Genomic DNA, 15,045 nt, shown 5'->3' on the forward strand with positions numbered 1-15,045 from the left:
GCTGTAAATGGTAAACATATAACGAAACTAGTGGGACAAAAAGGAACGGAAAGAACATGAATGGAATATGGAGGCCTCTGTTACATTCATTTATGATCAAAATGGTATCTGATGCCCAAAAAAAAAGATCAAAATGGTATTTGAATGATTTCTTTTGAAATTGTTTTTTCTTGTGTGGAATTGATGTAATAAACATAACATTTCATTTGAGATAAATGGTAATTTTTGTGTGGGATTTAGAATAGAGTATTCCATATTATTCCATTTCAAAAGAAAAAAAACTACAATCCAATTGCCGTCTAATTATTAATCTTTTAGTTTACAGTACCAAATATATATTTAGACAAATTCAATCCCAGTATAATTTTAGCCAAATTTACAACTAGAACTGATATTGTATAGAATGAAATGATGTGCAATAAATCATTTTATTAATACTAAAAAAATAGAATAGCAGTTTGTTGCCAAAAAAAAATAATGCTAAAAAATATCATTTACCTTAGTCAAGTCAACAATAAATATATTCAAAAATCAAAGAAATTATTCCACTGTAATTTTGACAAGGAGTGAGTGCCGATATAGTAAATTGCTTGTTGTTGTCAATAGATTTAAATGAGGAAAAAAATAGTTTCAAAGTTTTCTCAATGACAATCACAAATACTCTTTGATTTTGACGAAAGAATAGGGCTTGCTTGTTTGAATGAGATCTCTCAAACAGCATCTCCTCAGTTTAAGTAGGAACAAGTTACAATGTCCATCTTCTTACACGCCTAACTTTACTCTGTAACTCTTTCTCTTGTGTCCGTAAACCTCTTTATATAAACACTAACTACCACTCTTTTAATCTCACATCATCCACTCACACACACACGCACACACAAACCATGGCTTCTTCTTTGTTACTCTATTTCTTTCTTATCACCTTCTCATGTTTCATCGCTCTTTCATCATCACGAAAATCATTAACCAGCCATCATCCTCCAACAAACCTTCCAAGATCCGGTTTTCGATTAAGTCTACAACACGTAGACTCCGGTAAAAACCTCACAAAGATCCAAAAGATCCAAAGAGGTATTAACCGCGGATTCCACAGGCTAAACAGGTTAGGAGCTGCAGCTGTTTTAGCTGCATCATCTCGTCCTGATGATACCAACAACATCAAAGCACCTACTCATGGAGGAAGCGGCGAGTTTCTTGTGGATTTAGCTATAGGAAACCCTCCGGCTAAATACTCTGCTATATTAGATACCGGGAGTGACCTTATATGGACGCAATGCAAGCCTTGCACCGAGTGTTACGACCAACCATCTCCTATTTTCGACCCGAAAAGGTCTTCTTCTTACACAAAAGTTGGTTGCTCTTCTGGTCTTTGCTACGCACTGCCTCGGTCTACCTGCAACCAAGACGAAGGAGCTTGTGAGTATTTGTATACCTATGGAGATTACTCGTCCACAAGAGGGGTCTTGGCCAAGGAAACGTTCACTTTCGGTGGCGAAAACTCGGTTTCGGGTATAGGGTTTGGGTGTGGAGATGAGAACGAAGGAGACGGGTTCTCTCAAGGGTCGGGTCTTGTAGGTCTTGGTCGTGGACCGCTCTCGCTTATTTCTCAGCTCAAGGAGACTAAGTTCTCTTATTGCTTGACCGCTATTGATGATACCAAAGCATCTAGCTCTCTGTTTATTGGATCTCTAGCCTCGGATATAGTCAAGAAAAGCGGTGGGAGGTTAGAAGGCGAAGCCACCAAAACCATTTCCTTGCTACGAAACCCTAGCCAGCCCTCGTTCTATTACCTTGACCTACAAGGCATCACCGTCGGTTCAAAACGTCTTTCTATAGAGAAGTCTATGTTCGAACTAGCTGAAGATGGAACAGGAGGCATGATCATAGACTCTGGCACGACCCTCACGTATCTAGAGGAGGAGGTGTTTAATAGCTTGAAGAAGGAGTTTACTTCGCGGATGAGTTTACCGGTTGATGAATCAGGGTCTACAGGACTTGACTTGTGCTATACGTTATCTAATGAGGCTAAGAATGTCGCTGTTCCTAAGCTGGTTTTTCATTTTAAGGGTGCGGATTTGGAGCTTCCCGGTGATAATTACATGGTGGAGGATCCGAGTGCTGGTGTTTTGTGTTTGGCTATGGGGAAATCTAATGGGATGTCTGTTTTTGGAAATTTTCAGCAGCAGAATTTTAATGTAGTTCATGATCTTGAGAAGGATAAGGTGTCGTTTGTTCCCACTGAATGTGGAAAGTTGTAGAATTTTAATTGTTTCCTTCGTTTATTATTAATAAACTTGCATGCTTTGTGACAAAATAGATATCTCCCAGAAAATCGAAAATGAAAATTAATAAAATCAAGTTTCAAAGAAAACTAAAGAGGTTTGTCAAATTGTTGAATGAAAACATAAAAAAAACATAAAAAATATTTGTAAATCATTTTAATTTCCTTATTGGTAAATAATTATTTGAAAACCTAAGCTATTGAGTAATATTATTTGTTTTCATATGTCCTTGTGAAACCATATAATAAATACTATATTTCTTTTTTCTCTTGAAGAAAGATAAATACTATGTTTTCAGGTTGATTTGCAAAAATCTTTAGACATGGTGATGATTGGTTGGTTTTTAACTTGTTTTCAGCTTTATTTATTATAAATCAATAATCTTAACCAATGAGGATGCATTTTAATTTATTTTAAAGCTTATAATATTTTTACAGCATTTTTCAATTATTTTTAATAATTTAATGAGTCCTAAATAAAAACTACAGCATATACAACCATGTTTTCTTGTTCTTTCGTGTTTTTATAAAACAACAAGTAAAATATTTTTAAAGTTGTAAGATTTTTCGACAGCCTAAAAAATATAGCTACAATAATAAAAACTATAAACTAATTAAATCCTACAACAAAAACTTAATCTACCATCTAAACAAATTATCCTCTTGTGTTATTGTACATTGATATGGTTCTATGACTATCATTGGTAGTCTGGTAGATCAAGTGCCATCATGAACAACTTAGAAATTTACATGATATGGTTCTATGACTATCATTGGTAATAAGTAACACTAATGATTGTATACAGTTACTAAACGTGGAAGTAAAGATATGATCAAAATGTTTTTTTGTCTAAGCAACTCGAGAGAAAGAGATGAAATGCACATCGTGCAATTTCTTTTAATCTATTTGGAAATGCAAACACGTCACCCAATAAAATAATTAAGCCCTAACCAACTTACATGATTATTTGATTGATCAAAATGTTTTAGAACCATGTAATTAATTGATCGTTTATTGTTTATTTGCTTTTTTTATGAGTGGTATAACACTGGGCTTTATACGACCCATAGTAATATAGCCTAGTCGACCCACTACTGATGTTGCCGCTCTTCTCTTCTCTTGAATCTTGATTTTGTTCGAAGCCTCTCAAAACTTATCTACAAAAGTGATTCAATGATCCCTAGAACTTGCCCTTTTTCCAAAAAAAAAAAAATGATCCCTAGAACTTGCCCTTTTTTCAAAAAAAAAAAAATGATCCCTAGAACTTCATCTCCCCATATATATATATATTCTTGTGGACCCATCAGTGTCAAGCTACATAGGCAAAAATGCTAAATCTTCCAAAACCCCAAATTATTTCATTGCAAGGATGGTTGGTTGCTTATGAGCGGGTCAACTTAGCCAATGGGTGAGTACATTTTCTCATCTGGTCCTAAAGCAGGCAGTTGTCTCGTAGTCTCTGGTGGTGATCTGATCTCGCTAGCGCCACAATTTTTTTTCCTTTTTTATATTTTTTGGACTTATTCCCCGTATTTTTTTTTTTTAAGTTGGGAAACAGTATTTGATAATATTTGCGGCGAATTCACTAAATAATATTTTCCCACATAATACTCAGACCATGTAGCATGCACTGAAACCACATCCCTATTACAGGTTAAGCAACCGTACCTGAATAATGTACAGGGGCGGACCTAGAAAATAATATAATATGTGGCACAATAAAAAAACATACATATAAAATTAAAATATTAAAGAATTTAATAAAATGGGCTTTATAAATTCTTTTTAAAAAAATTATGTTACTCATTATATTTTTACATCTTACTTTAAATTAACCATACAAAGAAAAATAATATCATATTTTTATAATTAATTTTTATAATTGTAATTCTTCCTTTTAAGTAATGTTATAAATTTCATACTGCATATAATACTCACAACCTTTTTGTTCCTTTTATTTTTATTAATCTAAGTATTGATAAATCAAAAAGTAATGAAAATAATTGTTAGAATGAAATTAGAATAAATTATATATTTTATTATAGAAAATTTAGTATTAAAAACAAAAAAGTTAATAAAAAAAAGAAAGAATAGTTTTATGTAGCAAAAACAAAAAAAAAGAAAAAAGGGGAAAATATTGTATGAAATGGTAAAAAAAGTGTGTAGAAATTTGAGATAACAAAAAAATAGTTTTAGGTAACAAAAAGAAAAAAAAAGAGGAAAGAAAGACATTTTATTTAAAAAAACACAATTAAGAAGGGGTAAAGTAAAGAAGGCAGGGACGGGAATCGAACATGGAGTTAGGTGAGGGCAATGAAGCCACTTAAACCAAAAGAGCTAGGCATCTATTTCTGTACTACTGGAACACGAAATTTATATAATCAGTATGTGGCACGTGCCATACCCCCTTCCAAGGTGGGTCCGCCCCTGATAATGTATGTATAATAAAGTTACAAGCTGTAACTTAAACTCGTGTTTTGTGATAAGTGATAGGACTTGGTGTCCTGGTGGCTAGTGCAGCCAAATGGGTCTCTCATTGCTTTGAAAACTCGTCTTCTTAAGTGGTAGGCTTCTATAATATTGTTTCAATACTTACGGCTACCTCAGTTAAGGAAACAATAGTAGTAGAGTAGAACACGTGCCATACCCTGCCCTTATCTGTGTCCACCCCGGAGAGCAACATGGAATATTGTTTCAGTGAAACCATGTCTATGTTTCCCTATGTAGATATGCCGTCGATTATGAAGGAGTGTATCCTTGTTATGTAAAATGTATACACTTGACCAAAACAACATCAGAAAGAACCCGTTGGGCGTGGATGTAATTTAGACTAAACCTAAACGCAAAAAGAAAGGACGGGGAGGAAAATTATATATTTGAAGTTTCGTAACAAGAAAGGTATTACGTCGTCGCTGACAAAAAAAAAAAACTTGATTTCTCCGAGATTCACTTCTTGTGGTTCAGTGATGGTTCAAGACAACTTTTTCATTGGCTTTCTACAATGGACGTTTTAGGTTAATTTAGAGAATCTGATGAGATGATGGAATAACTAATGGTAATATATTCGCTCTTAAATAATTAAAAATAATTTAACGATTTTTCCAAATCTGATGGGGTTGTGAATTTTGAAATCAGAAATAAGATTTGATTTTTTAAAAAATATACTAAGGTTTTAAGAAATAGAGAAACCCTAGATAGAAACATAGGCATCAACAGAAAAGCGGCTGCGACGCCTGTATTGAATTGGTCGCCAAATAAGAAAATCAACATAACCATGAAACTAGACGGAACAAAAACTCATCAAACTAAATAAACGAATAACTCATAAGGTAAACTTGAGGAAAAACTTTTTTTTAAAAAGTTCCTTCACGAATGTAAAAGAAAAGGGACAAGCCAAGTCATTAAAAAAACAAAGAACACCAAAATTCAGAAAAACTAGAAAAAAAATATTAGTGAAAAGCCCACTCGTTCTCCTTGCGAACCTCTGCTTCTTCCTCAGGTGTGAAATCATTCTCGATGTTAAAAATCTCGCGAACCTCCTCTGGTTGCTTGTCTTTGATGCTATCTGCAACCTTCTGGCAAGCAATGTCAATAAGGCCTTTGACGTTGAGATAGTTAGCTGCGAGGATGAGTGCAAAGAGCGTTTCCCTCTCCTCATCAACAACTTTTTTGTCGAACTCCTCGAGCGCCTTCTTAGCGTCCTCGTTTCCTTCGACATTACCAACTTCGACGTGTTTCTTGCAATACGTGATCACTTTGGAGAGGATCTTACCGTCGACGGTTGCGATCGGGATATTGCTACCAGTGCAGCCATCTTCGAGCATGTGCGCTACGATCTCGAACTCACGCGCCACCGCTTCTTCCACCTCGAAAGACTCGCCGTCGGAGCTTACTAACGTAATATTGTCTGGCTTAGACATTGTTTGTTTTGATTATTAGGTTGAAAGCGGCGAAGAGTTCTAGGGTTTTGTTTTGGGACTTGAGGATGAGAATTGGTGAGGGTATGTGTCTCTTTTTATAGTGTTGAATAGGGTCGGTAAATTATGGAATATGTAAATATTATATTATCCCAAAACAATATGGAAAAGGAGAAATAAATATGTAAAATTAATGAGGTTTTAAAAATTACTCCATAACTTTCGGGATTAACCACTCGATATGATAAACGGAAATATTGGAGATGATCCTTTCTAAAAAAAATTGGAATCAATGTAATCAATAATGGTCCAGAGATTCTCTATTTCGTAGAAGACTCTAGAAGCTTTGTAATATACTCAGTCAAGATGCATATAAATATATAAATAATATAACTAGATTTTGATACGTCTTTCATATTTGTTTTGTATTTTTTTTAAAAAAATCATATTTGTATTATATAAGATTGATATATATTAATTTTTAAAAAATAAAATAAAATAATAATTGGTTAAAACTTATATCAATAAAGTATGTTTCTAATTTAATAGAATAAATGTTTCTATTTTTGGTCTAAAGATAAGATAACCACAAAAGGGTTAAGAAATTTAGAATTAAGAGAATTCCATATGTTTGCTCATACTTATTAAAAGATCATAAGAAAATGTTCTCAAATTGTTTATTAAGATTTTTTCTCAACTTTATTTCGAAATAACTTAAAAATTTCATAGATTGTAGTAATTTTCTTCGATCTGTGAAAATAACCATACTTGGAAGTGACATTGTTCACGCAACCATATATTGTTCATGTGCTCTGTTACACCTTTGTTCATAATTTATCCGTATAAACAGATTGTACGTGAATAGCCGTTCACTGTAAAAAAAACAGCTTGTACGTAAAAGAGAATGTACACAATAATGAATGTATTAGCCAACCACAATTAGCATATTTAATTAAGATTTAATTTTTTTGATTTAATTGTAAAACAATATTTAATGTTTAAAACCAAATGTTTTTTCTAATGTATTTAAAAATTATTACACGTAAGAAACGATTTTGAGTTGAAAGAACTTCTAATCAAACATATCGATAGATCAATATTTTTCGAAGTATTTAATATGGGTGCACAGATCAATAGTTTTTTTACATCTTGTTAATTATATAATTTGTTTGTTTACAAACATTTGAAAATATGCTAAATGTTTAAAATATTAACCAATAAATATTTAAATAGTATTTATATATTCCTATGGTTTATTTTTTATAAGATATTTTAGTATAAACACACAAATTAAAAGAAATATGAACAAATAAGATAATAACTATGCATTAATTTTTAATATTTAATCAGTTGATTTAAAAAATTTACATAAAAGTTTCAAAACATCATACAAATCAAAACAAAAATACTCTTGAGAACATCGTACAAAAAATGGTTCCTTATTTTGCTATGTAATAAGTGGTTTCCACGGTAATATAAACTCAGAAAACTGGTAAAAGTCTTAATATCCCCCCCCCCCCCACCCACCCACCCAAAAAAAAATCGTACAAAAAGAAATAAAAAAGTTCATAAAAGTAAAATAAATAGTTGCGCAAAAAAAATCGTACAAAAAGAAACAAAAAGAGTTCATAAAAGTAAAATAAATAGTTGCGCGGATGTGCAGACGAGCTTTAGTTCTAAGATAATATACACATAACTAAATTAGAAATTTATAGTTTTCTCATATCGATTTGTAAATGCAGAAGATAATATTTATACGATAAATGAGTAATCAAATGCTTTCATGCATGTGGCGGGACTGAATTTGCATATTGATCGATTTTATTTCATAGAACCCCTCCAGAAACTTTTGGACGAAATAATATTCAAAAGAAAAATAATCTGGCCAAAGCAGATATTATTGCACAATAGTCGAAATAAATTTAAGAAAAAAAAACATTTCTCGGGAAGTTGGAAAGAAACACTAAACAAGACCACCATTATAAAAGTATCATCTCTATAAAGAAAGCCTAACGAGCTTATTGTATAAAATCCGATCATCTCTTCCAGTGTTGCTCTCTAACAAAGCAGTCAGCACAAGTTCCTGCCGAAATCAACAAGACACAAAAACATTTAACTCACTATATCTTTGTCAAAATGATTGACAAACTCGAGTATGGCAAAATCTATTTTACCTTGACTTCTCGGTGAGATAGAAACTTTCCCAAGCTGTGCATAGTTGTTCTCATATCATCAACCTGAGAAAGAAAAAAAAAGCATACGGTATTGTAAAACTCATTCTGAGAGAATGAGATGACAATTTAAGGAAGATGAGTTGAGCTTCTTCTTACCCTTACATAGCCAGTTTGGTTACGGTCAAAGAATCTGAAAGCCTTGAGCCAAAAGAAGCAATGAACAAAAGCTTTAGCACCAACAAAAACGGCAAAAAGCTAAAAGACATTAGTCAAAGCGGAGTTTCTACCTGCAACAACTCTTTATCAACCGTTTCTTCTCTTTTTGGTGCATCAGATGTTCCTTCCTCTTGCTTCCCGTGCTTGCTTGACTCCGTCTTGGGTTTGATCTCAGCAGATTTGGAATCAGTCTTCTCCACGACAGAACCCTTCTCTTCTTTGCTATCAGTTGCGACTTCAGTTTTAGGACCAGCAACACTTCCGCTAGTTTTCTCACTGGTTTCTTCATTCTTCTGCTGCTGAAAAAGAGACACAGAACAAATGGATAAAGATTAATGAACAAAACAAGTTTTTGAAAACTGCAAACCAAACGATGTAAATCATACCTCTTCACCAGTTTCTTCTTGCTCAGGATTTTCATCGTCCATTTCCTCGCATTCCTCAGGGTCTTCTTCAGGATCCTCCTCAGGGTCTTCCTCTGGGTCCTCATCAATCTCTTCATCCTCCTCACCCTCGTTATCCACTTCCATTGTAGCAGTTTCATCACTGGTAGCTTTTTTAGTGTCTTCAGTGTTGGCTACCGTTTCCTTGGCTGAATTTTTCTTGTCATGCTTCTCAGGAACAGATTCAGTTGTAACCGTGGTTTCCTTGTCAGTCTTTTGACGCTTATTTTGTGCTTTTGCTTCCTTTTGCTTGGCAGATAACTCTTCCTGACGCCTCTTTCTTTGATTTCTCTCCCTCACAAATTTCACCCGTAATTTCTTCCAAGAAATTAAAACAAAAAAAGTGTTAAAGAATACAGTTCAGGTAGCTCAAAAACAAAACATCATTAATCAGTTACAAACTAACCTTGAGAAATTCTAAGATACGAGTACCCATTTGATACTGTAGCATCTCAAACATCGATTCAGCAAACAACGAAAGCTGCAAGAACATAAATTATATTGATGAAAACTTAGTAGTTCCGTTGCTATAAAACAAAAAAAAACTTACATTGAGTTAGCTAAGAAAGACGATGGAAACATGATAAGCAAAATAGTAACCGCATAGGAAAAAGACTAACCTCAAATGATGACTCATCAACGTCCTTGTCAGTGTAATCCAAGAGCGAGTCCAGGGAGACCGAAAGTGAACGCAACTGCTAAAAAGAAAGCAACTCCAAATAAGTGAAAGCTGCGAAGATGAAATGGTTAGAACCAAATGTAACCTGAAACCTTTTGAGTTATTGTCCACATACTTTAGAGTCTTTGTCCCGTTTCACTTGAAGAACAAATCCTGGCCGAGGAGGTTCGTCAGACTTTTTCTTGTCCTTCACTTGTATTCTGGACTCATCTTTTCCACCTCTTTTTTTAATCTCTTTCTCGGTAGTTTTTTCTTTTGCCTTTTTCTCATCAACCTTTTTGCCCTCAGATTGGGTATCTGAATTGTTTTTCTTTTCAGCCTTCTTATCTTCGCCTGACTTAATCTCCTTCTTTGTTGAACTAGAAGCACCCTCCTTTTTCTCAGTATCCGGTGATCCAACCTTCTGTTTTGTTTCCACAGTTTTGGAAGCACTCTCTTCTTTCTTTCCATCTGGAGATTTCATCTCCTTACTACCTGAATCAGGAGTTTTCTTCTCTGCCTCCACCACCTTTTCCTCATCATTGTCTCCATTATTCTTCAAGTCACCGTCCATGTTACTGTCTACTTCGGCAATCTTCTTTTTAGCCACTTTTTTGATAATCTTTTTCTTTACAATCGTCTTTGAAGGAGTCTGCTCATTGCCCTTAGCACTAGGGTCTGAGCTCTCCCCTACGTTATCACCTGAAATGGCAACCTTTTCAAGAACATCCTTCTCATCCGACTTCTCCTCTTTCTTTTCAGTTGCCTTTCCATCGCTTACAGGCCTTTTAACAACTCTTTTAACAATCTTTTTCACTATCTTCTTAGTTCCTGGGATCTTTTTCTCCGCATCCTTAGCTACTTCACCAGCAATGGCATTATCACTGCCCTTTCCTACAACCACATCTTTCTTAGCCTCCTGAGTAAGTAGTCGATCTCTCTCAGCAAGAACTTTCCTGTGTGCCAACCATTGGGTTCTCCAAGCGTCAAATGAAGGAAGGCATTCTGATAAATCAGGGACAAATAGTACAGTGATCTCTTTGAAGATAGAAACTCCATCGGTACCAAGTCTGTCATAATGTATCTGTAAATGCCAAAAAGACGCAAAACAAAGCTATTTAGATCTCCAGATAACTAGTAAATAATATTGCTTGGCTAGCTTTGTACATATCTATACTGAAGCTACCATATTTACAGCAAAATGCAATCACAGCAAAAGAGGAACAAAGTTAACAAAGTTGGCAAAGCTATTCATAGTGGGTAGGTCAATAGCAGTGGTTCAGGGTCCAACCATTTAAGACAGTTAGAAAAAATATTTAATACAATAAAGAAAAAACTTTTTAAATAAAGCAACCACTAATAAGCTTCATATGATCTATAAAGGATACTCTACTATGGCGTCCCCACTTGTTCGACATCTAAATGCAGTCTTAGGCTAAGAGAGGCCAAACCACCTCAAGAAATGGATTCCAGTGACGGCAGTTGCTCAGATCAAGATGAAGCTTATCCTTTGTGTGTCTGCAAAGCAAAAGACCTCCCATGCCTCAAAAAACGAATAAAAGGTAGAAAAGAATGACAAAAACGAACAAGAGAAGAAACACACCTCAGCATTGTCGTGATTAAGGAAGACTGATCAACTGATGGGTCCATGCCATCTGTGGGATCCCAGGGACCCCCAGTGGCCATCAACGAATGATCTTTTTTAAGAACAGCAAACTTTAATATGTTGCAAATATGAGGTATACGGTCTTCAAATAATTTATCTGAAGCAAGATCTTCCAGAGCAGTCCTGCTCAGGCCACTCATCAAAATCATCTGAACAACAGAGAAACACATTACACATGAGCAAAATGCTTTCAACAGAATCGGGAACAATACCAGTGATGATAAACAGTGAAAAGACACAATGAAAGCGGTAGAAGACTTATAAAGAGAAAAGCGAAAAAAAAAACAGCCCACCTTGGCATTCCAAACAGTCTTTCCTTCCGTTTTCACAGCTGAAGACTTTGTGGGAGTATGTTTCACATCAACTCCACCATCTTCAATGTAATCATGCTCAAAACTGCCGTCCTCAACAAAAGATGGTTAAATTTACAAATATTTTAACTATTTATATAATAAAAGTAAAAGCGAATCCACAAAATTTGGCTCTGATATACTGACTCGGCAAGGGAAACAAAAATATGATCTATTCAAACTGCTTGAAAAGGATTAAAATCCTCGGAATACAAACTGCAAACAACAAAGCAGGATTAATTTACCTCACAGCAGTATGCATCGAAAGTGTAAGCTTTTGTTTCGGCCAGTTCACCACAACCTGAAATATATATTGAGGTTTGAGATCGCTTAGTACTCTCCTAAGGATTAGAAAATTCTTGGCAGATAGACAAACAGATACCTTGGAAAATTCAGAAGGAACAAAAAGCCTTGGGTATCTTTTATCTAGTGTTACGTAATCCCTCTCCATGTCAACCAAACGCGAGGATAAAACCTACAAAAAAGTCACACAATCATCAAATAAAAATTATGCACATTGGTCTTAATCATTGCATTACTCAGGATACAAAGGGCAGATAACTCAGCCACTCATTCCTGTCACTATAAAGTGTCTCATCAAAGAAAAAATAATATTCACGTCCTTGATTTGATAAACATCCATTTGTTTCATCCTTGTCAACTTTTTCTAGTTGCATTGCAAAAAGTCCCTCCCAAATAATACCAAACTCAGGAAAACATAGCACTTTGTACCCGGATTGTGCAACTAGATATTTGTTACACTGAGTTTAAAAGGAAGGTATAAAACCACAAGGTGACAATATGTCAGAAGGAAAGAGGAAGTATAATAATCAAGGGTAAAGGAGGAAAGGAATGAGAAAGCTGAAATTGGAAGTCAAACAATAAGGAGAATGCAGGAATGGGGAGGAAGATGAGGTAACCCCGAGGAGTATGCAAAAACATCACTCAATGAGGAATTTCTTGGAACACTTGTTACCTTGCAGACATAATCTCTCCGTATTGGCCTAACCGGTGAAGGACGCCTTCAGGTATAACAGAAATAAGGTTAGTGTCTTGTGAAGAAGCAACATAAAATCCCCTGCAGTCCAGATGAAGAGCGTGACATAGATAAAAAAGAAAACCTAATTGATGCTTCACGATGTTGTGCATCCCGCCGCAAAGAAGAACTACGTGCATCCCTAGAAACAGCTTTCGGCACTGGAGTCCGCTCCTTTGGGTCCCTGGACGCAGCTCTCGCTGTTGGAGTCCGATCACGTTTTCTTTCGAGAGCGCGTTTTCGATCACGTTCTCTTTCATCTTCTCTTTCCTTCTCCCGTATGCGATCCCTTTCTCTGTCCCTAGCTCTTTGCTTTTCTCGTTCCCGCTCTCGTTCTCGTTCTCTATCACGTTCGCGATCCCTCTCTCGTTCTCGCTCCTTATCTCTGGCACGCAGGTTCTCACGGCGACGCTCTTCTTCTCTTAGCTCAAACTCCCTAAGATAGCTTGCCCGGTCATCCTTCCGTAGATCATCAACACGAGGACCTCCACCACCACGAGCCAGCATACCACCGGGGTAGTCCAAGTCAAGAGACGCAGCAGTAAGGATGCCCTTCCCAGTACCATAATCCCTGCCTGGAGGTAAACTGACGCCATAACCAGGATTAGAAGAACTCTCCAGATAAATATAGTCATCCAAGTTCCGCCGAGGAGCAGCTCCTAATAGCGATGGGGTATGTTGGGTGGCATAAGAAGATGCGCTGTGTAGTGATGATAGCCCATGAGGATCAGACTCGAGCCTTCTTCCATAATGCATAGCTTCTTGGTCAGAATGGCGTATAGTAGAACTTCTTTCTGTAAGATAATCGGCTTGTCTGCCAGAAATGTTTGCTACTCAGTGCAATAACACAAATTTTTCTTCAAAGGTTATTGTGTAAAGTGGCTTTGTGACAAAAATCTAGGAAAAAAACATATTTTTCGTCCAGACAGAAACATAATACAGATCACAGAGGTATTGTATTTCTGAACAAATACAAAAGGATACATCATCGGAGAAAACAAAATACCTGACACCTCCATCAGCAGAAGTGGTATGAAGCGACTGCATTTTTAATAATTGTTCTCCCCGGAGGAGTGATGCTTGATCAATGCGATCATACAAATCAGTCTGCCAAAAAAAAAAAAAAACAGTAAAGAGTAACGCCACTAGACAGAGAAACAAACCAAATTCATATTATCTGTGAGCGTAAGCGGTACCTGACGACCAAAACTAGACGAATCAGCATAACGAGCAGCCGGATCACTCTGCAACTCCCTACCGAGATAACCACCCGACTGCCTTCTATCAACCGGCACGTAACCAGAGAGCTTATCCGAATACAGATCCTCCTCCTTCTGACCATAACCATGCGCTGCAGAGGAGGAAGACAGATAGCTTCCGGAACCATACTTCGGCGGGGAATCGGGAAGAGCGGGGACGTATCCGGAGCGGTTATCCAAGACCGATGAGCCAAGAACGACGCCTTTTGTGTTGCTGCTTAAAGGCTGAGAGCTGGCGAGTGAAGATGTGCCGTACACTGAACCGTACTGCGTCCCGTAGTGGCTAGCTGTGGATAGATGAGACCTGTAACCGCCAATGTCAGTCTCCTGAGGAGGAGCTCCTGAAGGAAGGCGAGAGGTCAAGGGGATCTGAGAACCTCCTTCCGCGCCGCCGCCACTGGCTGAACTTCCCGGATAACCAGATCCGAGCTGCATGATAATAATAATAATAATAATATATATAACCCTAATTAGCCGTAGATTCATTATCTAGAACAGTGATTTCAATGTGAATTGCATCGATCAGTATCAAATTCAATAAAAGATCTCTCGATGATGCTTACGTTCTGGGGATAACCAGATTGAGAACCGTAGGGCTGTTGACCGTAGCCGCCGCTCCCTCCTCTTGAGGAATACATTCGTCTTCTGAAGGTTAATCTGCTGATTTTTCAATTGTAATGAGTTTAGTGAAACAATCGAATTTCAGCAAGCACGAAATTGAATAGGGGGGATCGCGGATTGACGTCGTGATATGGCGAACCTACCTGAAGATTTGAAGCTTTTAATTGTCTTCTTCTTCTTCTCTGCAGAGAGAGAGAGAAAAAGAAACCCTAGGAGTCGAGATGATGAGCTGAGAATGGTTGTGGAAAGATGCGAAGATTGTTGTGGTTGGTTAATAAAAGGGTTTTTCTTTGAAGTTAGGCACAATGACACGCGTGTTGTTGTCGCTAAAGCATTAATGGGCTCTGATTCTATGCTATATTTTGGCCTTTTATCAGTTCTTTTATAAGGGACATAGTTATAATTTGGGTAAGTAAGGAAGAA

General features: G+C 36.4%; 3 protein-coding genes across 6 annotated transcripts; 1 reads left to right on the top strand and 2 right to left on the bottom strand.

Moving 5' to 3' along the window:
• Positions 1-830: 830 nt before the first annotated feature.
• Positions 831-2,314, top strand: LOC108827281 (aspartic proteinase nepenthesin-1). Its single transcript, XM_018600659.2, has one exon. It carries the CDS (start codon positions 885-887, stop codon positions 2,256-2,258), a length of 1,374 nt encoding a protein of 457 aa, XP_018456161.1. The 5' UTR covers positions 831-884; the 3' UTR covers positions 2,259-2,314.
• A 3,246-nt stretch (positions 2,315-5,560) lies between these two features.
• LOC108826356 (SKP1-like protein 14) lies at positions 5,561-6,280 on the bottom strand. The gene has a single exon (XM_018599744.2). It carries the CDS (start codon positions 6,200-6,202, stop codon positions 5,732-5,734), a length of 471 nt encoding a protein of 156 aa, XP_018455246.1. The 5' UTR covers positions 6,203-6,280; the 3' UTR covers positions 5,561-5,731.
• Positions 6,281-8,061: 1,781 nt separating this feature from the next.
• LOC108827442 (protein SHORT ROOT IN SALT MEDIUM 1) lies at positions 8,062-14,923 on the bottom strand. 4 transcript variants are annotated; one of them, XM_018600840.2, is made up of 19 exons: positions 14,766-14,923; positions 14,565-14,658; positions 13,939-14,430; positions 13,749-13,849; positions 12,828-13,556; positions 12,683-12,728; positions 12,089-12,181; positions 11,952-12,007; positions 11,650-11,752; positions 11,294-11,505; positions 11,145-11,208; positions 9,827-10,774; positions 9,653-9,730; positions 9,439-9,513; positions 8,976-9,350; positions 8,661-8,885; positions 8,530-8,571; positions 8,374-8,436; positions 8,062-8,282 (listed from the first exon to the last, which is right to left on the bottom strand). In XM_018600840.2, the coding sequence occupies exons 2-19, from the start codon at positions 14,637-14,639 to the stop codon at positions 8,196-8,198; spliced, it is 3,864 nt and encodes a 1,287-aa protein (XP_018456342.1). In that variant the 5' UTR covers positions 14,640-14,658; positions 14,766-14,923; the 3' UTR covers positions 8,062-8,195. The 4 variants fall into 4 exon arrangements, with proteins under 4 accessions (XP_018456342.1, XP_018456339.1, XP_018456341.1 ...); XM_018600837.2 differs by having other exon boundaries at positions 8,661-8,888; XM_018600839.2 differs by having other exon boundaries at positions 8,661-8,888; positions 9,653-9,727; positions 14,766-14,922.
• Between the last annotated feature and the right edge of the window lie 122 nt (positions 14,924-15,045).

The sequence above is a fragment of the Raphanus sativus genome, chromosome 9, assembly GCF_000801105.2.
Source record: "Raphanus sativus cultivar WK10039 chromosome 9, ASM80110v3, whole genome shotgun sequence".
In the NCBI taxonomy this organism is placed as follows: domain Eukaryota; kingdom Viridiplantae; phylum Streptophyta; class Magnoliopsida; order Brassicales; family Brassicaceae; genus Raphanus; species Raphanus sativus.

Coding starts and splice junctions, on each gene's coding strand:
- LOC108827281 (XM_018600659.2), top strand. CDS start 885: ATGGCTTCTTCTTTGTTACTCTATTTCTTTCTTATCACCTTCTCATGT.
- LOC108826356 (XM_018599744.2), bottom strand. CDS start 6,202: ATGTCTAAGCCAGACAATATTACGTTAGTAAGCTCCGACGGCGAGTCT.
- LOC108827442 (XM_018600837.2), bottom strand. CDS start 14,639: ATGTATTCCTCAAGAGGAGGGAGCGGCGGCTACGGTCAACAGCCCTAC. Junction 11,753..11,951: donor TCGATGCATACTGCTGTGAG/GTAAATTAATCC, acceptor TGAGGACGGCAG/TTTTGAGCATGATTACATTG. Junction 10,775..11,144: donor ACTGGAATCCATTTCTTGAG/GTGGTTTGGCCT, acceptor TGGCATTTACAG/ATACATTATGACAGACTTGG.